At 39.8% G+C, this 23,721-nt stretch overlaps 2 protein-coding genes across 5 annotated transcripts in view; one reads left to right on the forward strand and one right to left on the reverse strand.

The window, feature by feature from the left end:
- The window catches only part of LOC146461691 (GATOR2 complex protein WDR24-like), an 18,380-nt gene extending 15,318 nt beyond the window's left edge, over positions 1–3,062 (forward strand). The window contains exons 24-25 of the mRNA XM_085086629.1: positions 31–137; positions 404–3,062. Coding sequence (XP_084942755.1) covers positions 31–137; positions 404–539 — 243 coding nt within the window. The 3' untranslated portion in view covers positions 540–3,062. The remainder of the gene's footprint in view (positions 1–30; positions 138–403) is intronic.
- Positions 1,634–23,721, reverse strand: part of LOC146461692 (uncharacterized) — a 27,786-nt gene continuing 5,698 nt past the window's right edge. For 2 of the 4 annotated variants that reach the window (XM_085086620.1, XM_085086621.1), the window contains 11 exons: positions 22,282–22,401; positions 20,020–20,094; positions 19,357–19,472; positions 18,589–18,832; positions 17,823–18,045; positions 17,023–17,088; positions 14,969–15,141; positions 12,913–13,783; positions 7,647–12,331; positions 5,624–5,726; positions 1,634–3,114 (listed from right to left, as the gene is read on the reverse strand). In XM_085086620.1, coding sequence (XP_084942746.1) covers positions 3,068–3,114; positions 5,624–5,726; positions 7,647–12,331; positions 12,913–13,783; positions 14,969–15,141; positions 17,023–17,088; positions 17,823–18,045; positions 18,589–18,832; positions 19,357–19,472; positions 20,020–20,094; positions 22,282–22,401 — 6,723 coding nt within the window. In that variant the 3' untranslated portion in view covers positions 1,634–3,067. Of the gene's footprint in view, positions 3,115–4,098; positions 4,133–5,623; positions 5,727–7,646; positions 12,332–12,912; positions 13,784–14,968; positions 15,142–17,022; positions 17,089–17,822; positions 18,046–18,588; positions 18,833–19,356; positions 19,473–20,019; positions 20,095–22,281; positions 22,402–23,721 lie in introns of all 4 variants that reach the window. The other 2 variants (XM_085086622.1, XM_085086623.1) reach the window with 2 other exon arrangements.

A 23,721-nucleotide genomic window follows, 5' to 3' on the forward strand; every position in this document is an offset into this window, starting at 1 on the left:
CTAACTGTTTTGTTTACTTATTATTTTAAGGCCTCTACAACTGTGTACACGATGTGTGGGCGATGTTCCAAACCGCTGACTAAGTCCAGGTGGTATTGTGAAAGATGCCGGAGTCTGGTGGCGCCTTGTTCTTTGTGGTACGTTAAATTTCTTGTTGAGCAGTTAAAAACTGCAAATATAGAAAATAAAAATACAAAAAGAAATATCTAAAAAAATCGAAGAGGAGTGCAAACAACATGAGTTGGTCAGAAAAAATCATCGTCATATTAATGTCGCAAGTGTGAGCTGCAAATTGTTTTAACCGAGTCTACTTTAAAGTGGTACTGTTTCAAGCAGTAATGCGCATGACATATAAAAGCCTCATATCAACCAAGTGCAATGGCCTTTTTTCTGTTTTTCGTAGCCACTTGATTGTGAAAGGCCCTCACGTCTGGTGCCAAGGATGTGGACATGGAGGTCATCTTATTCACATGCAAGAATGGTTCTCAAAACGCGTCTGGTGTCCCGCGGGCTGCGGGCACATGTGCGAGTTCACGTGACCAAAGGGGAAGAAACGAGACTGCTGGCAGCCGTGTCTTGATATTCGATAGCGCAAGCCAAGTAAGCGAGGGTGTGCAAGCGAACCCACCGAGGACATTCGCGAAGGAGAGAAGCGTCTTCGTTTGCATTAGTGATTAGCCCACTGTTTCATCAGGAAAGGGACTGCTAACAGTTGAGGGGAAGGCTTGTGGTAAGCAGATCGGAGAACCTTTACTAAAAGGATGGAGAGTGGTTGCACTCAGAAGACACGTGATTTAAAGGAAGGAGAGCGTTCATCGTGCCCATAGGGGCAACCTTGTTCCCAGCGCTTTTCCCTTGAGAGGGATTAAGACACGTGACAGTAGTAAAGAATTTACGTAACACGTAAGAATTTGAGGAAAGACTGAAAGGCTTGCTCGATTTTATGTACAGAACGATTTTTTAAACACCGAAAAGAACAGTAAGAGATCGTGAAAAGCTCTGAAAGAAGCACTGAATTAATAACAATGTCGTAGCAGAGAAACCGTTCGTCAGGAACGAATAATATATATGTCAAGTCGTGTAAAATATTTTTGTAATTAGAATTTTTAAATTGAACTCCCACGTAAATAATAAACAAGGAAGATATTTTCAGCAACACGTCTTAGTAGCCAAACTCGTTTGGATAACTCAATCACAAAGCAAGTTGGTTTTAAACAACATTTTGGAAAAAAACAAAAACGGAAATGAATGGTGTATAATGTGCTATGTCAATAATAATTAATTGGAAAACGCATCGTAATCAAAGCTTTCAACGTTATGAACGACTATCACACACTTGACGTCTCCAACAAGATTCGTTTTACAGGAGAAGAAGGAAAACTAAATACACCAAAGAAAGTTTGATCTGTCCTGTAAAAGCCTTAACTGCATGACAATTTTAAATTCGTAAATTAAGAACGCGATTTATTGGAGTTTATCAGAGTCTTCGGGCTTCTCAGTCAGCGGATGGTCACCGTACAAACACTGGATACCAGGGGGGGGGGGGGGGATGTATTGGGATCCAATGTACCCATTGCACCATGAATAGAAGGCCAGAACACAACTCGATGAACAAAAATTTGATTTCAGTAGAAAAGATTCAACAGCTCTTTATACCAGTTTCTTTTTCTAATAGCACAAAATAATTATTTGTATCGGTTAATTTTACAGGTAGAAAAATTAATCACAAACATTATTGCTCAATTTATAAAATTAATGAAAATTGGATTAGCGTTACACTAGTGTAATTTAACTTTCATAGAACATGCAAGACTTGCCAGGACTTTCAATGATTTAAATGTATCAACAAAAGAACTATTTGTATTTACCTAAGTACCTATAAATTCATCGCAATTTCATTTCATACAAAATACTGTTACATTGCCACAATGTGATAAATGCCATACAACGTTCCCTCAACCCAAATTCCATTTACAAGTTAATTGACACTGCCAAATTAAATATAAACTGTAAACTTTCACAAGAAATCAACAGTCTTTGAATTTGTTTGCTTTAGAGAAGCTGTATGTATCTACGGACATGTGGCTATCCTTATTCAAATAACACCATTTTCAGCTTTGAAAATAACATTAAATATTTTTTTAGCTCAAAACTAAATTATATCCAGCTGAATTTGCAATGATTTGTATTTACACCTTTCATTTTCAAAAATTACAGTCACTGATTAATTACACCTCAGTATTACGTAAATTTGCGACGTGAATTGTGCCTTCATCCAGCGCCTTCGCACGACAGACGGACCATTTTACTTCGGAGGGGAGGGTGTGGGCAAATACAAACATTCCTGCAAGGCTTTTGTAAAAGAAAAAATAAAATCATGCATAGCGTAAAAAAGCAAAGAAATATATCTTACAACCTTTTGACAAAATTCATACAAAGCGTTTGGCCACAAAAAAAGTTTGCGCAGGAAAAAATTGCCCAATCCACCCCTCCCTCTCGCTTCCGTCAAACGTGTAAGCAAACGGCTTGAAAAGGAATAGAAGTAGTCTTCATTATGTTGCCGGGACCCGTCGCTGAAAAACAGCCCGAGTACTTGTATCCCCGTGTGCCCTGGGCGTTAATTTCAAATGAAAGAAAAGGTCACTTTCAACCAAAGCACTGTTCTGGTGATTTTACGGCAACTGCATTAGGGGCGTGTTTGGCTCAAGAAAAACGCTAACTTAACCTTCATCAAAAGTGTACAATAACTCTTTAACGTAGGGCGTTTAATTGGCAGTAAGCAAGGAAGAGAATGTCAGCTAGAAGGTTAAGAAAACAGAATCAGTTGTCATCAAACTGGGATTTAAACAATCTCAATTTAGCGGAGGTTTGTTGACTGAGAACATGAATCTGCCAACTCAAGTAATGTTTCAGTTTGTCGTGCGAAAGCGCATCAAGACTTTTTTGCTCTACAATTTTCTTTTGAATACTCAATGCAAGAAATACTTTGTACTAACCTAAATTGCTGTGTATATATGTTGAATACATTTGGTTGTTTATTTAATAAACTAGTGATAATGCTATATTTTTAGACCCACTGGGTGTGTTCAAGATCCACTTCACCAAGCTTGTCACCTGCAACAAATCAACAACAGTCAAATTACTACTGAGTTTTAAAAACAAAAACGAACAATTCTCAAGCATAATCTCCGGCTTTTAACATTATTTGTCAACATTTTATTTTACTGAAATCAGAGCCACGCACGATATTAACCATTTAGTGGGTAAACATCTTACCGATACTCAAGCTGGTTAGTTGATTAGTTAGCTGGTTAGTTGATTAGAAAGTTGTTACGGGTGTAATGGTTTTCGTTTGACTGTCGATGTTCGATTTCAAGCTTTATGATTGGTTCAAAGACTCGTGAAACATGTTCCTGTCAATCAAAAAACATGCTCCTTTTTTTCGACCAATCGAATTCCTGACGTTTCTTTCAGACGGTTTTCTGTTTCTCTTCGGACAGCTGCGGGACCGGTTGCTTGTTTTCCCGCGCTTGGCACCAGTTTAACGTCTTCCCGCGCTTGGCACCGGTTACACATCTTTCCGGCGCTTGGGCATATTTCCCCGCGCTTGTCATCTTTAACACGTGTTCCCGCACTTGACACCGGTTGCATGTTTTTCCCGCGCTTGGCACCGGTTGCCTGTTTTCCCGTGCTTGGCACCGGTTGCATATTTTCCCGCGCTTGGCACCGGTTACATGTTTTCCCGCGCTTGGCACCGGTTGCATATTTTCCCGAGCTTGGCACCGGTTACATGTTTCGCTGTTTCTGATTGGATCATTGCATTGCTTACATGCACTTCGATTGAAGATGTATTAATTTTGTTTTGTTTTAACGACAGTCATCAGAAAACCAAAAAACACAACGGCGTTAAGACTGGTTAGAGTTAATAGCTCGTCAGAAAGGCGTTCTAAGAGAACATACGCAACAAATAAATTTAAGATGTACAGGTGCAAAAATTACAGTTTAAGGTTAAATGTTGACAAAGCAACAGCTTATTGAACACAAACTATTTAGGCACTTGAAAGGCAAAAGGGAAATTGACTTTTTACAAGCACTTACATCGTCACACCCGAGGGCGTTTTTCTTCAGTCTCCTGGCAAATAAAAGATTTCTCTTGAGCTCTTAATATTCATTATAATATCGAACTAAGTAAGTTCTTTATCACATTAAAATAGGATTGTAGCCCATTGTTACTCTGTTTTGTTTATCTAATATTTAGTAAACTGCTTTTTAACATTAACTGAAATAAATTTTAGTATATTAGGGGGAGTAGAAACGACGCAGTGGTGAGGGCACTTGCCTCCCACCATTGTGGCTCGGGTTCGATTCCCGGAGTCGACGCCATATTTGGGCTGAGTTTGTCGTTGGTTCTCGTCCCTGCTCCGAGGGTTTTTCTACAGGTTCTCAGATTTTCCTCCATCCACAAAAACCAACATTTCCAAATTCCAATTCGGCCTGGAAACAGTGCACGAGTAGCTACTCTGTGGATGTTTCACTGAAATTCCCATTTATTTATTATTTATTTTATTTTTTTAAAATGGACTTGTGATAATTCTAAGGGCATTGGTTAATGCTAATGAAAATAACGCAGAAGCCCGGCGCGTCCTTTCTCAAATATGCTCTCATTATAAGGTATAAATACATATACTTGTTATGAATACACTTTTCGAGTGGTATGCTATTCCTGACTTCGTTCTCTCTTTTTCACGCTATGCAGCGCAAACAAAACAAAACAACAACAACAACAACAACAACAAAACATAGTACGCAGGTCTTTAGAATTTCTAATTTCGTTGGATCTGTGTATCATGCAGCTCAGTGTTTCAGGGCTGGAGTCCACCAATTCGCTCTGACGAACGACTAACGCTCGAAAAGTCACCACTCGAATCTTTTTACGGTGGCCAAATTACCCTGCCCACTCATCTCCGTTGATAACACCAAACAATCGTTTCCCCCACTCCCCACCGATGCAGCACCGCAGTTCTTCTTTTTTTTTTTTTTTTTTTTTTTTTTTTTCCGAAACTAACAGTAGACCCGGCTGCAGTCTTCAAAAGCTCTATTTTCACTGGACCCTTAAAACCTGCAGCTGCATTGCTTTTTAGGGCTGGGAACATTTTTCTGTTGTTCATTCTTTTGTCCTCTCGACCAATCATGTAAGACGTTGCAAACGGTGCAGATCGCCCCGAAACTAACCCCCTTATCCATTGGTTTTAGTGTTTGTTCATTGCTCCACTTTTTTTTTTCTTTCAGCCAACCCTGCGAGTCCTTCTAAGCGTTGCGTAAAGGGTAGTTTTTGAAGTATGAAGCAACTAGGAGTATTGCTACTCCCCCCTGGATGGGATGCTAGTCCATCAAAGGGTCACCCCCAGCAGTATGTCGCCGGTACCCATTTATACACCTGGGTGAAGAGAGAAAACGTGGAGCAAAGTTTGTGTCTAAGGAAACAACACAGCAATAAAGAGATCAACCTGGCCTCGAACTACTACCCCTCCGACCGTCCGACGCGCTAACCACTATACCACCGAGCCTCCACTGAGAGCCCCACTGGCCCGCGAACAAACGTTTAGCACAAGCCAATAATTACCTTCTGTAGTTCCTTTTTTCTCTCTTAACGCTTTCATGGCGGCCACCACACCCTGTGGCACCACCGTTGTGTCCGTCTTGATTTCCTTCGTGATAAAACGAAACTACAAAAGAAAAACAAAATTCCGTGAAGGAAAAATTTCCAACAAGTTTGACCCAGAATCTACGATCGAAATACGTGATAGAGTTAAACAGCTAAATCATCTATTTTTAGCCATACTGGAATCGACGGGAACCCCAAAACAATGGTTTAATTTTGTTGCACATTACTTCACCTGTTTTACGATGAAAATGGATTGTAACTTGAAAAAATAGCCATTTTATAAATGAAATGAGCAAAAAACAATTTAATCAAGAGTCAGCAATTAAAAAGTCAATCAGGCTGTGTGTCAGAGCAGGTGGCCACAAGCTTTCTCTACTCTAACTCATGTCTATCCCTGGCCAAGCTCTGGATTTGCTTTGGCCCCAGTAACCCGTCCCTGTCACCAAAGGGAGTCCACAAAAGATGACAAAAAGAAATAAATTAATAAATTATTGACTTACGTTGTTCGTTTCTTGTGGTTTTCTATAGCGCTCATTTGCATAAAATTTACGCGACAGCACTAATGTCGTGTACTGAGTTGTGCGCGAGCTGATCTCCATCTGAGCTTTGCTGACTTTACTATATAAATATTGACAAGGGAGGCAACTTTTTCGCGAAACAATTTGAACACACTCAGCAAAATAGCTTTGAACGTTCGACTTGTTCGCCTCTTTGCAACCAAATTCATATCAAACGAAAGCTGGATGATTTTGAAACACACTTACCTGTCAGAATCCCAAGAAGAAACAATTTTGAGCCAGCTTTAGCTCCCCTTTCGCTGTTTTGCTCGGTGAAGTTTTTTGCCACAGCTGCGGCCAGTTACCTTGGCGCAGACGTCACAGATTTACGCGCCATCTCGAGCGAAATGTCGCCTCTCCCTACCTCGCAAAGATGTTTTTGCGCGACAGCCATGGACAGTCACCGCTCCCTGTTTAGTCACAAATTGCGCGAACTGAAATTCTACTTTGGTTTTATTTACAGAATTTAGATTTGCGCGACGAGTTGGCTGAAATTTATTTCCGGCCCCGCTCAATTTGTGACTAAACAGGGAGCGATGACTGTCCATGGCTGTCGCGCAAAAACATCTTTGCGAGGTAGGGAGAGGCGACATTTCGCTCGAGATGGCGCGTAAATCTGTGACGTCTGCGCCAAGGTAACTGGTCGCAGCTGTTGCAAAAACCTTCACCAAGCAAAACAGCGAAAAGAGAGCTAAAATGCTGGCTCAAAATTGTTTCTTCTTGGGATTTTGACAGGTAAGTGTGTTCCAAAATCATCCAGCTTTCGTTTGATACGAATTTGGTTGCAAAGAGGGAACAAGTCGAACGTTCAAAGCTATTTTGCTGAGTGTGTTCAAATTGTTTCGCGAAAAAGTTGCCTCCCTTGTCAATATTTATATAGTAAAGTCAGCAAAGCTCAGATGGAGATCAGCTCGCGCACAACTCAGTACACGACATTAGTGCTGTCGCGTAAATTTTATGCAAATGAGCACTATAGAAAACCACAAGAAACGAACAACGTAAGTCAATAATTTATTAATTTATTTCTTTTTGTCAACTTTTGTGGACTCCCTGTGCTGTCACCCAAACGTTTTCGCTCTGGGCGAATCTGGTGCTTGTTTGGCTGTCGGAAGTAAGACGTCCGTCAGTGGGCAATGTAACTCTTTCTCGTATCCAACTAAGATTACAGTGTATTATTCTGCTGGGGCCTTAACATTACTTGTGTTATACTTAATTTTCGTATCACAGGTTTTAACAGTCCATGGTGGAATAACCACCCTAAAGAGGATCACCATCTACCTCAGACCCCCCCCCCCCCCCTTCCCACATATGCTGTCACTTAAAAACTATCATTACAAATCAGTGACAGACTCACCCTCCTCTCCCCACTCCCCAACATCCTCTTCCTTAATGACTATTTTTACTAACAAGTGACAGACCCATACCTGCCCTCCTCCACTGGTATGTGCCATGGGTGTTGCTTTGCGATCAGCTCCTTCGATTATGTAAGCCGGCATGGAATGTCGCTTGGCAGGGTCCTGACTCCCTTTCTTAGCTCTCATGACAATTGTGGGGAGAGGTGCGGAGTCTGCTGCCGTCACTGGCTGTGGCTTAATGTCAGTTGGTTTCACTGCCTTTGGCTTACTGTTGGCCACCTTTGTGGGCTGTGGCTTAACGTCAGCTGGTTTCACTGCCTTTGGCTTACTGTCGGTTGCCTTCATAGGCTGTTTATCGTCAGCTGGTTTCACTGGCTGTGGTTTGATGTCCGCTGTGTTAACCGGATCTGTCTTAACATCAGGTATGCTTCCTGCCTGTGGCTTACTCTCAGCACTTTTCAATACTTCTGGCTTACTGTCCACTGTCTTTACCAGCTGCGGTGGTTTAGCAGCAGGATGAGGCACATCCGGTTTGCTCGGCACATCTGCTCGGTGCTTATTAGTGTGAGCCCGTGATGCATCTTCAGTCTTTACCCCAGATGCCTGGAGTGCAGCAAGTTTCTTTACGTCTGCCCAGCTTGCTCCACCTACAATACCAGACTGGGGCCTAGGTCGATTGAGCCTGTTGCCTCCAGTCGCATCACGCATAATCTGCTCACGAATTGAAGCAGAGCTGCTAACGTCCTTCGAAGGCCCATGAGTGCCAAAGCCAGATTTCCCTTGGTGATCTTTGGAAGCTCCTTTAGATTCAGAGGAATTGTTAGAGTAGACGATTTCGTATTTCGTTTCACGAGGCTCTGTTTTCTTCAACAACGGATTACTGTTTGTATCGGTTGATGCTGGTTTTTGTGAGGACGACGCTTCTTCTTTGACTAAAGGTGAAACCACAGGGACTCTGGGTTTCCCGGTTAAACTCCCTGAAGGCTTTTCTGCGAGCAATGGAGCGTTGTTTGATGACTTCTCAAGCTCATTAGGTGAGCTCTTTCTTTCTGTGTCGGAAAGCGTCTTCACAGCAGTTGTATTTCCTGTAGATGCAGCAGTCGCACCTCCAGATGACCCGGTAAACGACTTGGCATCAAAGGTAACCGGCCGCGCAACTTTCCCTCCTTGTGAGTCAAATGAGACTGGTTTGAAGGCCGCCGATGACCACACTGGCGATGATCTCTTGTTGTTGTTGGTCTCTGGTCCCATCCAACTGCGTGGCCGCTCAACAACAGAGGCTGCACTTCTCTTCAACGCCAAATTAGCTGGTTTTGGAGGAACGTCTGCTTTGATTTCAGATTCGTTTGTTTTCTCCGCGACCTTAGCTGCTGAAGAAACAAAGCTCAGATCAGATGCTAGATCAGAGTAACGCCTGAGAGGTGGAACGGTAAACGGAGGAGGCTTAGGAAGCTCTACTGGCTCTGTTGTGATGCCACTCTCGATGGGAGACGAAGGCAAAGAGGACGACGATACACCCGTAGAATCTGACCAACTAGACTTTCTTGAATCTGAATCCGTCACTGATGGCCGTTTCTCTGGAACTGCCTCGCTTTTGAAATCTCTGAAGATTCCTGATGGCATGCTCAGTGGTCGCTGAAGTTTTGCAAACACATCTGTGGGCTTCTCTCTAGGCTGAGGTTTAATAGCCACACTGGCATTGTTCACAGCTGCAGTTTCCTTGTCTCCATGTGGCTCCACGGAATCAGATGGAATCCTACTTTCATCAGTGAGCGAGATCCCAGACTCCGTCGATCTGTCACTGAGTAATTCTCTAGGGGAAGGTAAAATAGATGACCGTGGTGTTGTGTCGGGTGGTGTTGAAGAGGGCGGACGGGGAGGTTCAGAGGTTTGCTGTAAAGATGATAGATCCAAACGCAACTCGGCGTCAGCATCTGTGCGCGGTTTAGAACCCTCAGGATGAGCATTCTGTTTCTCCACAACAGCATCTGTGTTCTTGTCTTTGTTTGTCACGCTTGTAGCATGTTTCACTGGTTCGTCTTCGCTGTTCAACTTCAATAACTCATCAAATTGACCATAACTTGAGGACTCAACTTGTTTCGTCTTAGCCACAATAACGTCCTCAGCAAAGGGATCTTTACTTTGAACTGTAGGTTTTTCTAGATAGGGCTTCTTAGTTGTATTGGTATCTGATTTTTCTGGTTTTGAGCTAGGTACAGTGTCCTTATCTAACTCCTGAAGCCTCTCTTCCAAATCCCTTAACCTGTCATTTGATAAGCGTGCAGGCTTTGTTTCTGGAGTAACTGGGGTTTCCACAACAACATCTTCTCCTACATTGATAATCGTCACACCTGTGTCCTCAAGAGGTGCATTAATCTCCGATTTCACCTCATACATGTCCCATGAAGGTCCAGATTGCTCCACTTCAAGCATGTTTACATTCTCTTCTTCTTTAGGTTTTACAAGCGGAATTACAACGTTTTCGTCAGCACGTGACTGTAGCTTTTCTGGTTTTTCAGGTTTAACTTGCAGCACTGGTTTAACAGAATTAAATTGTGGTTCTACTTTTGCAACATCAACTTTGGGCTCAACTTCAACTCCTTTCTCTTTGACAAACGCAACTGGCTTGACTCTTGTTTCCGGTTGTTCAGGTTTAACTAGCGGTTCTGGTTTTTCAGGTTTAACTTGCAGCACTTGTTTAACAGGATTAAACTGTGGTTCTACTTTTGCAACTTCTATGGATGGATTAAATGGCTGGACATCAACTTTGGGCTCAACTTCAACTTCTGTCTCTTCGACAAAAGCGACTGGCTTGACTCTTGTTTCCGGTTGTTCAGGTTTAACTAGCGGTTCTGGTTTTTCAGGTTTAACTTGCAGTACCGGTTTAACAGGATTTTCCTGTGGTTCTACTTTTGCAACTTCTATGGATGGATTAAATGGCTGGACATCAACTTTGGGCTCAACTTCAACTTCTGTCTCTTTGACAAAAGCGACTGGCTCTACTCTTGTTTCCGGTTGTTCAGGCTTAACTAGCGGTTCTGGTTTTGAAGGCAAAACCTGTTGTTCCGGTCTTGCACCGTTTACAGATGGAATAAATGACGAGGGCGCACGCGTCTCATCTTTTACTTCTGTTCCTTGATCAGGTGTAACCGCATCAGGTTTTACAGGTTTGACTGCTTCAACTGCTTGTTCTACAACTGGATTAATCGACGACGGTACATGATCCTGGTCATCAATTTCAGCTTCTGGTTCTACTGGCTTAGCTTGTGTTTCTGGTTTTTCTGGTTTAACGAGTGGATCCTGTCTCATAACCTCAACCTGTGGTTCTGACCTGGTACTGTCTATAGGAACAATAAAGGGTGATGGTGTATGTGCCTCAACTTTAATTTCCGGTTCTTTTACAATCTCAACTGGCCTTGCCCGTTTTTCTGGTATTTCAGGTTTAACTTGTCGTTCCAGTTTTACAGCTTCAACCTGTGGTTCTGGTCGTGCAACTTCAGTGAACAGATTAACTGATGAAGGAGCAGCTTGATGGACACTAACGTTTGCCTCAATTTCAACTTCTGCTTCTTTGACAAGTTTGACTGGTTTGGGTTTTGGTTTTGGTTTCACTGGCTTTGCAATCACCTCGAAACCTTGCTGCGATCCAAACTGTTCCTTTTCCTTGGATTTATCACTTACAACTGTGACTTGATTTGTTTCATTCGAATCTTTTATGTCCACTTTTGGTGCTACAACAGATCCTTTGCTCCCCTCAATGGATAAACTTCTCGGTAATTCCATTCGTGGAGCTTCATTGACGCCACCTTTTGACTCCACTCTTGGTTCAGTCACGAATTCTGGTTCAGGAGGTTCCTCGATTATCGGATTTTCTTCTTTCTGCGCTACTGAACTATTTCTGATTTCAACCACAGTCCCTGACCCTGCTGGTGTTGTTGTCTCACAACAGTCTTGCCTGTTGGAAATCCCCTGACCATTCTCATCAAACTGAACCTTGTCTTCTCTGTTGACCATTTCAAGCTCTGGAACCTTGCCTAAGCCGTCAGATACCGCCAGCGGTACTGTAGCATTTAAAGGCGCCTGAGGTTCGTTCATCCATGGAAACAAAGCTTCACTGATATTCAGCTTCTTCCTTGGTTTTACCTGTTCAGGCTCCTGCTCTTCAACAAACCCCACAGGGGGTGCCACCGTAGGATTAGCAAACTGACAGGGAGGGGTGATAGGGCGTGTTGTTGCAAAGTCCACGGGTGGTGGAATTGTACTAATGACATCTAAACCGGACCCAGAATCAGGGTCCTCCCAGTTTTGTAAAGGAGCATCTTCCGACAGGTCCACTGCAGGAGTTCTAGTAAGGATCTCAGGGCTCTGATCGAACCCTGAATCATGATCTTTCTCTTTAACGTCCTGCGTCTTCAATGTGGCCTCTGTTCCTAATAATGGAGGTGGAACATCAGTAAATCCTGCATGACTGTTCTCGTGAGGAAGAACTTGCGGAGTGAAGGGCGGTTCTTTCTTCTTTGCTTCAACAGCAGGCACTGTCTTGTGATGGAGTTTATTTGATGAAGACTCTTCAGGTTCTGAGTACAGAGGAGGTGGCGGAACAACAGGAAATGAAGCATGTTCAGGGACAGTTGAAAGAGTGGACGACATCCATTCTGCTTCAATCTCAGTGGTTTCGCGAGGTGAAGGAAGCAAATATTTGTCAAAGTCTACAAAACCATTAACTGTTACTGGAACATTTTCACTTGGAGATCCTGAAATACAAAAAGGAAAGGGAGTAAGTAACAGAGAAACATTTTACTTCACAAGCTGCAAAGCTTTGAACTTACTTGCTGCGCATAGTTTAATTCTGCGCTACATACAAAAAGAGAACGATTTGCCTTTACTGTACTTTGCTGTTGGCTATTCACACTTAATTATCCTTTCTCCTTTAGCAGTTTTCGGGGACAATGAAACAAACCACTGAGAAACAAGTATTTCAAATACATAACTTGGTTAAGAATCCCAGCTGGCAAGAGGCAGACCAGCTGGCTATTTACAAGCGCAACCTGGGACTTGAACTCAGGGATACTGAGAAACAACTCTAGATAGCAGTCAGAGTGGGGCTTGAACCCGGGACCTTCGGATTACAAGTCTGACAGCCTAACCACTCGGCCAAGCTGCTTCCTTGCGTCCTTTCATCATCTCTATTGTAACCCGCACGAGCTTCACCATTTGTTACGTCAGTTTTTGACCAATCAGGATCCTACCCCAAGCACAATAGAAAACCCTGTATTACCCAGGCTAATGCGTGACTAGAGCTGCACAAAGGACTTAAAGAAATTTATATTGTCACCTTCTAGTATGCCCGCTTCAAAGTCTGTCAAAGGTCCCACAGGTGTCTCACACTCATCCAGAGGGGGTGGCAAATCATCCGGAGGGGGAGGAGGGATGAAAATGGGGGCACCTCTCCAGCCCTTCTCCCCATCATCTTTATAATCACAAGGTGGCAGCTCAAGATCTAGTGATAATGAAACATGGGTGGGACTTGCCATGCCACCATCATGTTTAAATTGAGTGTCTACGTCTCTCCTTCCATCAGAACTGTCCTCGGATCCTCTTGAATCCTTGCTCTCTGTAGAGCTCTGCCTGGAAGCCTGTGGGGGAGGAGGGCGGGATGGGCGTGGTGGGGCAGGCCTTTTCTTTTGACTTGGCTTAACTGGAGGTGGAACTTGCACAGCGCCGCTCCGAACTGCAGGAGTGGGAATCACAGATGGAGTTTGTGAAGGCTTGGCTCTGGCTGCAGGAACTGGATTTCTCACTGGCAATCCAGAACTACCTCCTTGATTATCTGTTTTCCCTTCAGTAAATAAAGCCTTGGGAACTGCTGGACGTTTCGGCGGTGGAGGAGCAACTCTGCGTTTACCCTTAATATCTGGTGTTGAAGTTCTCATGTTGCCACTCCTAGGAGAGTCATCTGATTTAGAAGAAATACTCAAGTCCGGAGTAGAAGCAAAAATGATGCCATCCTTTTTTATTGGGCTAAAACTCTGATCCTTCAGCCCTCCATTGGGAAGATCCCTGCGTGGTTTCTTCGGAAGAGTTGATGATTTTGTGGCGTATGGCATGGGAACTGTTGGAGGCTTCTTGTTTGTAGCCGTACCACTGGAATTTCTTCTCACGTAAGTTGGAACGGTCCCATTAGCGGATTGTTGTTTGGGCAAACCCTATAATGAAATATCCAAGGAAAAAAGGGGAAAAGACATTAACATGGAATGATCTCTCCAAAAACCGCAATCTCAACTCCAGGTTCACAACAATATTGGAAGAATAGAGGGTTTAGAATGAATGGAATCCCTTCTGGTTTCTTAATTCAAGAGGACACTATGTCACCCTAGGCGCATGCGCGCATTGATAAGAAGCACTTTGAAATTGTTGGCCCAACTATCTCAAATACCGTCAGAGAGTTCACGAAGCTGTTTTCATCTGTTTGAATCGCGTTCATGTTCGGCAAACGTTCTTTAGTAATTACAGAAGCTGTTTCTTGTGATATTTTCGAAAGCTTTTGCAATGGCGGAAAAGGAAAAAATCTCGCGACAAGTTGTATGCAAATTAGTCTCAACCCGACTCTACTGTTCATGTGCCCCACCTGCCTTTTTTATTATACACCAAACTTAATACTACACTGCTGTGTGCTAAACAGTAGATTCATTGCATGGAGAAACCAGTGCTCGTGGATATCTGGGTCGCTTTCCATTTGTCAGAACTGGCCGTCCAAACTGGTCGGTTCGTAAATGCAGTGTACTAATTTGAAGAACTGATTCGTCAAATTCTTCAAAATGGCGTGCACATTCTGAGAGTAGTGTGCACCATTTTGAAGGAATTCAAAAAAGTGTCATGTGTTGTTCTTAAACTGATGCATTCCACTTGCCAAATGATCGATCTGGCTGGCCATTTCTGACTAATGGAAAGTGCTCCTGGAGTCTAACTGAACTACACAAAGGGCAAATGAAGGCAAATATAAATAGGTTTGACTTTGGAGGAGTGCTAGAGTGACTGTCTGTGATATTGAAAGGATTGGCTCAGAAAAATTGCAAGGTAAGAGTTGAATTTATTACTCCAATGTTGCATAATGTGACCACTGGTTCAACCCTTTGACCCCCAATATCAAAGACCAAATTCTCCTATCTTATACTTTTCTTATAAAAGTACTGGGGAGAAAAAAAATAAAAATTTCAAGAAAACTCACCTTGGGTGATCATATCCTTAAAATTCTCATTACCTCATGGGTTATGGGTTTATTAAGTATTGATATAAGAACTGAGGAGAAATTTGATGCTGATCATTCTTAGGGCTTAAAGGGTTAGGCATCAACAATCATAGGTACTACATCTGAAATAGGTATGACCTACCTTATTTGCTATAGGTTTATCTGGATATGTAAACACCTCAGCTTCTCCATCACCAGCAAGGACATCCATAGACTTGCTTCTCTGCCAAGACAGCAGGTTCTCCTTGTTTTCCGGCCCAGTGCTAGTTGGTGAAGAGTCCGACTCCATCTCAGCTTCACTGCTTTTTCTAAATTCTGAAGTAAAAGATGAACATGGAGCACAAAAGTCAAACCTTCAGAAAGATTTAGCCAGTACTTAACAATGACCAAGAATTGTCATTGAAATACAAAAAGACGTTTGTTTTTCAGACCATATCAAGAATAAAAAAATAAAGAAACAAGTGAAGGGCCAGGTCAAAGACTATGTTAAGTGGAAATATGGCTGTAAACATTTGCATATTTTTAAGGAAAAAGCACAACAATCCTTTTTCGTTTTTTTCCAAGACAGATTCTGTTCTCATTGCTTGCATCCTGCTACCAGGACCTTTTCGAAAACCACATATTTGCTCCAAATTAGCTCTCATTTGGCAAAAACAATGGGCCATCTTTGAGTTGCTTTAAACCTCATTACAAAAGTAAGGCTGCAAACATAGCTTTTATCATGAAAATTAGTGTTCATTCATATGCAAAACAAAACTAATGTTCATAATAAAATTTTAGCATGAAGCGTCCCTTTAATAATGAGGTTCAAAGCAACTCAGAAATTGCCTCTTTCATCGTATATGAAATGAAGTTTTTTGTCTATTTTTGAACTTTGAGGGCCTAATTAAAAAAATTCAAATATAAATGAATTTTTTGTTAAATCTGAAAAAAATTAGACTGTTGAGTAATAACTGGTTTCTTTTGTAATCTGTTTAAACTGAAACAAAAGGAATCAACCAAGTATCAGGTCCCCGCCCCTTATTTTTCCATTGACTGATTTTTGTAAAAATCTAAATAAATCATCAGGCTAATTCTTAGAATTTAAGCAATAAGATCAAAATATAAATATGGGTTGAACTCATCACCAGAGATGAGCCTTGGGGTTAGGTGCTGCAGTATGCAGCATGTAGCATCCTGCCAGGTGCTCGGAGGTAACCATGGCAACTCAGTGTGAGCCCCCTACCCATGCACCTGACACACTAAGAGGCTCAGTGGAAAACCTATCATACTAACCATCAAGTTACGTGTATACTTACCCTACAGGAAGGGAGGGCAGGGTGCGAAAAAACTCTAAGAAATAACGAGCGAAATGCAAGCAAGCTAGCAATGGCAGGCAAAACAGTTTTCCCTGAAACTGCCTGAGGGCGCCCCCGCATATAACACTGACCAGCCCCTGGCTCAAATTTAATTGTGGCTAAATGAAATTTAGGCCAAGTTAAACTCGAGACAGTGCTGGCCAGCAGTTTCTGTTCGAATTATTTGGGGGTGGCCACATAAAAGTTTACAGCTCCCTTGTTGAGGTCAGGTCATTTTGTTTGTGTTGGTTCACATTGCACATGCTCGCAAAGTTGCTGCCTAAATTACATTTAGCCACAAACTATGTTTCTATTCTATGCATAGTTTTTCTAACATGATGACTAGAGAGTGTGCCAAACAAGGGCAAACTTGGAACAGATTGGATTAAGACCAAAATTCCACATACAGTAACAAAGTTTTTGACCAGGCTCTTTAAATATTTTGACTAGCTTCTCATAGCAAGAAGACATCAGACATTCATTTGTATCATACCAGGAATAGAGAGAACCTTTGTGCTGACACTATTAAGCTAGAGGTCACAAATCATGCATTTTATTACAAGAGGGTAATTATTTTTCATTCTTGACAATTTTTAATGTGCAGTCGTAACAGTTGAAATTTAAAATTTTTAATCTCAGTTATATTATTCATTGTTAGTATTATTGTTAATTTTATGATTATTTTAGTAGTACTACTCAGGCTCATTTGTTACAAGTTAATGTTATAATATTAGTGTTAACTTGGTGACAGATGACTTCAAGAGGAAGGTGGCAAACACCCAAATTGTTCAAATCACAGCAAACTGGTCCAAAATATGAAGTCATCGAACTGCCGACAGGCAAGTGTTAGAGTACTCACTCAAGTTATTTGGACTGTTAGATGGTGAATCATCATCAGATATTGAGGCCCTGGCTATGTTACGTCCTAAAATGGCATTAGGGAATGAGAATATAAGCATGCAAAATTAAGCAAAGCAATGACATAAAAATGATTTTCCATACAATGTTCCTGCGGCTTTTTTAAACTAGTGGCATTAGATTATAAATCACTGTGCTAACGTCTAGTCAAGTCTGTTCCACTGTTTAACCATGCAACTTTGAGTTCAGTTATTGTAAAACTCTTTTAAGCCCTCATACCTCAAGAAAGAAAGTATTGACAGAGGGAGATGAAGAATGGGCAGGGCTTAATCTGAAAAAAGCTTACTGTACTTATCTCTTTAGCTCTATTAATCCACCGACTGAAAGGTATAACATGTAATGGACTGTGTACATGTATCCCCATTTTAAAAAAATAATCAATACATCATAATTCATTTTATATCCTAACTCACTTAAGATACAGTATACTTACAGTATAAGGCCAAATTTTCCTACAAAACGACTGAATCTTAATTTACTGAAGGCAAATCCACTTTGATCAGTGCATTTAAGTCAACGATGTTTGAACAATTTCTCCTTCTGAGTTTTGGAGTATTTTCCTGTGTGTTATTCCAAGAAAAAACGACCAAAAACGGATTTTAAAAAAACACGCTTGACAACAAAAAAGGTCAATGATTGCCTTTTTTTGTAATTTTATAATTTTTATAGTTGTTATAAAAGGGAATACATTTATGAAATCTTCACTCCATAGGCAACTGAGTCCATTCCAATCCAGCTTACCTCTCTTATCCATTAATCTTATTTGGTTGACTTCTATTCCATCTACGGTCGTTGCCATGTCTAGGAACTCATGTTTAAAGTCAATGTACTGTAAAGAATGATGTCGAGGGTTTAACCTCTCACGCGAACAAACTCTCATCACCAGCTGTTTCATGGTCATGTCCAAGGAAACTCTGTATGACTTCCTTACGCCAGTAGGAAGGGCAATGTGAAGAATTTTACTCTGTAAAAATGGAAGAAGCCACCATGAGAAAATTAACATCTGTGACTCCATTAATTTACACATTGCTAAAAGGTGAACTTGGTAAAGCAACATTGGCAGGCATGGACGACAATCGATAAACAGATAGGACAACAGGTTGGTAGCCCATATACGGAAAACACTACAACAAATTATCAAGTTTAAAGGAATGATCATGATAACAAAAGTTAAAATAATTATGGCATATTGGCAGCTGAGAAAAAGTCTTATAAGTATATCAAGGGCTCGCTAAGTAATTTTTGCATGGAAAGTGGGAGTACTCTTTTATGGTCAAAATGACGCTTGTGTGTGAAAGTTCTTGTAAACAGGTACTTTGATAAGGGTCTTGCAGAATTTCAAATAATTATTCTATGCCAAGGACCCATGCAGTGAGTAACTTAAGTTGTACTGAATCTTTCATGATGTTTCACTAACACCCAAGATTGCCAATATAAATTCACTAGTTAATAATATTACACATGCCATTAAAAATACAGTTGTCAAATAACATGTTGACATGTTCACCTCCTCTCCTTCAATATCCAACAAATCCTCTATGGAGTCATCCTCCATCTCAACACTTCCTGCACCACTGTCTGACAATACCGTTCTTATAATAGCAACCTCCCTGATCTTCAGCGCCCCAACAGCTGTCCCAGAATCAAATGTTACTTTTCTTGTTCCTGTTCTTGGTAAAGACAGCTGATGTTCTGAGGGATTTAGGTGTTCCTTTTCACAAATCATGTCAAAAAGTTCACTCATTGTCAACCTGAAACATTCGAAAGAATGTCTCAAGTTAAAGGTCTCAGACTGATGTATGCTGATATGCGATATTGTGTGATTTGTCCGTGGTCAAGAAATTATGAGGAGCAATATAGTATCACAGATTTTTGATCATGTACACCTTCAAACTCTCAGTGATTATTCTTTAATCTAACTCCTGCATATGTTAATAATCAATCTGCTGCATGCAGGCAAATTTCTCATGCATTGAAAATACACCAACTCAAACTGCTACTGAATAACATGTACAAAAAGGTGCAATTTCTGAAAGATTGTAGTCCCTGCGTAAATATCGCTATTATTCCAATCTCACAAATTTGACTTGAAAATGGTACAGAGTGTGTAAACTGTGGCCATGTTGTAGCAGCCAAACAACAAAAGATATTTGCATAAAAATAGAATTTATTTCCCAAAGGAAAATCATCCTATTGTTTCGCTCGGTGAAAATGGCTGCGTGAACACACTATACTTTTGTATTAATATGTAACAGTCATTGTGAATAATACTTACAATCCAGGAACAGACATGATTGTTGTTTGTTTATCAGGCAGTTTGATCATCAGTGACACCTTGGTGTGATGAATGTTACTTGATATCGCAGGATCAGACATCTTCCTAAGAGCAGCCTGTAAATAGAGAAGAGAAACAAGCTCATGAGGTAATGATTCACATAATTTATAAGAGTGCACAGAATTAAAAGGAAACCTTCATTCTAGAAATAAATTGACGTTAAATTGTGGAAAATACTATCTTATTTTACACCCCACTAGAATACATGGAAATCAAATTTCAGTGTTAGACAAAACATGATTTTTTTACTGTTTATTTTTGCTTTTAATTTTCCAGTTTTGCTATCATTTTTGATTTTATGACATCATGCAGAACTTTACCAAATATTTTCTTCCTGACAGCAACAGCAAGCAGATGAAGTCATAAAATCCAAAATAAAGACGTTTGCAAAATTTGAAAGCAGAGATAGCCAGAAATCATATCCAATTTTTGTATGCTTAATAAGTGTTCTTTTCACCTGTTCAAACAAAATGTGTATTTAGGCATTGCTTGCAATGACGTAACATCAATTTGTTGACAGAGTGGAGATTTTCTTTAAGCTACAACTAAACAACAGTGCCGCTCAATGAATAATAATTATTTTAATAAAATGTGCACTGGTACCTGTCTTTCTGGCTGTTTTAACAGTTGTGCAGCTTTGGCTAATGTGGAGGCCATTCTTTTCACTGTAGTAAAGAACTGTGGAGAAAATTGCACAGATTGAAATGGTGGCACTTTAGGGAAAAGCTAAAATACAAAATAATAAATTATTATACTCTCACTACACAGGCAATCTTAATGTTGTCTGATGATAAATTAAAAGTCAGTCAGAATAATATATTTTTTACAGCACTTTGCAGAAAACAAAGCTGAATAACTGCATCACTTGAAGAGAAATGTGTGTGGTTTACATCATTTCAACCTGGGATGTTTAACTTCTGAATGATATTTTATTCTGTAGTAAACACAGCCTGGCACTGGTTGTTCAAAGAGCAAATAACTTTATCCAGTGGATAGGTCACTATCCAGGGGATGAAATGTATTGGCTAGAGTACATTTCATCTGCTGGATAGAGTTATCTGCTCTTTAAATGATCAGGGCCTGGTGTTGTACATCTTAATTACATTCAAGTTAAGATGGCCTTTATCTTACAAAGTTGTTTACTTTTCCTCAGAATTATTGTGCACATGAACACGTACTGTCCAGTCGATCTGTCACAAGCAAATTACAAAACAAAACAGCATTTTTTCCCTAACCAAGTACTCTAAATAATTAATACAGGATACTTGGGTGAATATATGATCTGCTATATGATCTTGTATTTTGGCATCAAAATAATTTATACATCAGGTATTAAAAAAGACTGACATATGTGCCAATGATAAGCCTCTATTAGCATACCTGGATTTGCGTATGTACATTAGTTAAGTTCCAGTGCCAATTTCAAATATTTACTGTAGCTATGTTGCAAAAATAAATTTTAATAATAAAAATGAAGACATGGAAATTTAATATTCATTAAGATGAATGTACATGTAAAGTCTTTTCTTATGTGTACTAAATATGACGATTTGGCTCCAGTTGTTCAAAGAGTGGAATACTTGCTATTCAGTGAATAAAATGCATTATTATTCAACACATTGTAACACTGTCCAAATATGGTCATGGTGCACTCAACATTTCTTGTCTGTACGCAACAGATATCCTGCGATATATGCAATTTCATGTGTCAGGGAGAAAAATGGCAAAATGAAGATCGTCTCCAGCTTTTCTGCAATAAAAACTGTGCTTTGTTATCAATGTGTTGAATATTATCCTGCCCATCTTGCCGAATATACTGTTTTAGCCAACTCGGTCAACAGCCTCGTCAGCTAAGCATCAGGTGATATTCCGCGCGATTTTGCACAAATATTATAATTATTGGTTGGAGTGCATCACAATCACCAACAAAATAACGCTGACTGCCAGATAACATAACTGAAATATGATCAACAACCGGGACTGACAGGTTATCAGAGTCTTGTTACTATTTTGTTTTCTTTTTTTTTTTTTTTTGGCAAGTTCTAATGAAATATTAGTATGAAAGTTAGCAAAAGCATGCAAATATTTACAGCCAGTTTAAAAAATATTAAAAAATCCAAATTGCAACTCATTACAATAGAATCTTGATAACTTGAAGCCCATACTGGTAATTTGTCAATCTTCTGGCCAAAATTTTCCCATTCCTCATTTTAATCCAAAACCATTGATAGCACAGAACTGTCATTAATTCAAATAATTTTTGTTTTTGTCTTGCCTGACAGTTTAAATTATTGTAATTTACATGTACAGACATTACAGTTTACTTAGTATTTCATATAACATACATTTTAATGCCAATGACAAATTGAAAAGTTTACTGCAGAAAGGGCAAAAATCAGATTTTGGCCCCCAAAACACTCCAAACTTGTCCATTTCCAGCCTACGCTGCAAACTTTGTGCACCAAAACCTAGATCATTTAGCTTTTAAATTTTTCATCCCAAGGCAATTAATTCAACATGTACTGTACAAGGAATTTTGCGTCAGCTTGTAATGTTGTGGCAGTTAATTAAACATGACCAAATCCTTCAAAATTCAGCCTATAAGCAAAAAGCAAATATGGATTCACATTAATTATTTTAACACAAAATCTGCAGTCCATGCTAAAACTGGACAAGTTTGGACTATTTTCTGACTTTTTGACCAAAAGAAAATACACCCTTCTTGCAGGAAACCCTTCTGCACTTTATTGCAAGTGAAGAACTTCACTCTGCGGTTGGACTGTATTTTATTAAAGATTTTCATTTCTTCATTAGAATTAGATCCAAAGAGTACAAAAATTTCTTGTTTTCTATGACAACGTGTACCTGTTCTGCTTGCTCCTCTTTAGCAAATCTAGCACCAAACATTGATGAACCATCCTGCCATCTGACAAAGGTTGAATTTCTTGCACATGTTGTATCACCTGTTACCAGATATTCCATTATCTAGAAAAATATAATAAAGTAAAAAAAAGTGCTGCTGTTATATTAGCCATAACAAAATGAAAAAAATAAATTTAATAATGAAAATTGTATTTTAGTGCTAATGTTTACCCTATCAAAATAATTTGTTAAATAATGCAGATGGAAAACTGTTGAAAAGAACAAGTTAAGCTTCATGTATACTAATTAAAAATAATATTTCATGACAAATCTCACACAAATTATGATGAAATAGATGTATGTTCTGTGAAAATGTCAAGATCAAACACTGAAAGCTACATGTACTAATGGCATCAATTTAAGTTTTCAATTTGGTGGGATATGTGCAAGTAGAATGTTTACATAGTTAAAACAACATTGCAAAGTTTGTAAATTAAATATAGATGTTTAATATGCAAATCTTTGAATGTACTTGACACCTCCACACAAACAGCTGTATCTAGTTTATCTTTTTATCTGGTTTGTCTTTAGTAAAATCCTAAATAAGAAACTGAACTCTAAAATCTGTAAATATACAGACAGCACTAGGGTTTATCCCCTCAGTATTCAATACATGCTGAATTAAATTTGTTATAAATTAAAAGTGTTGGCATTACCAGTTACCTAACCAAGACACCTCCTATTTTCCCCAGATGTCTTTAAAATAACTACAAAAGCATCTCTGCTGCACAAACTGTGGGTTTCACTACAATTTTTGGGTTGGAAAAATCAGTTCACTCTGTATGCCAGTAGTAAGTTAAATCTGACATTTATTCAATTTTATGAAGGAAAGCTATATAGTTAATTGGTAGAAAAGAGTCTTGAGACGGTGATTTAAAACTTCATTCACCATAATTACTGGTACATTGTATGTCAAACCTTGCTGTTCTTGGGTCACCTTGTGCTGACAGCAAAACTGCACAAATGACAACTTATTTTCTTTAAAAATATTATAATGTAAACCAAAGGGGCATAAAATGAGGGTGGCCAATAATCTTCAAAGATTGTGTACCTGCAAAATTTTTGTCAAATTCCACAGGTCTCACAGTCATTTTATTCTTATAATTATATTTTAATTTGCCACACAAAAGAAGTTGCAACATGGGATATACAATTACATGAACTAGAATTATAAACTTTGAGACAGAGTGAGAGGGAGACCTAAAAGAAACATAACTAGCTTACATTTGATTAGCCCTTCTTGGTGATTAGTCTCAATTTTTTTGTGTGCAGTCACAACTTCCAGGCTTGCAGAAAAAAAGGACTAGTCACCATCTCACAAAGGCCTGGGCATCAAACTCCACACGAGTTGAACTAAATAATCTGCAATTTGGGTCAGCCCAA

Source organism: Pavona decussata, unplaced genomic scaffold, assembly GCF_977016875.1.
Source record: "Pavona decussata unplaced genomic scaffold, jaPavDecu1.1 SCAFFOLD_195, whole genome shotgun sequence".
NCBI classification, from domain to species: domain Eukaryota; kingdom Metazoa; phylum Cnidaria; class Anthozoa; order Scleractinia; family Agariciidae; genus Pavona; species Pavona decussata.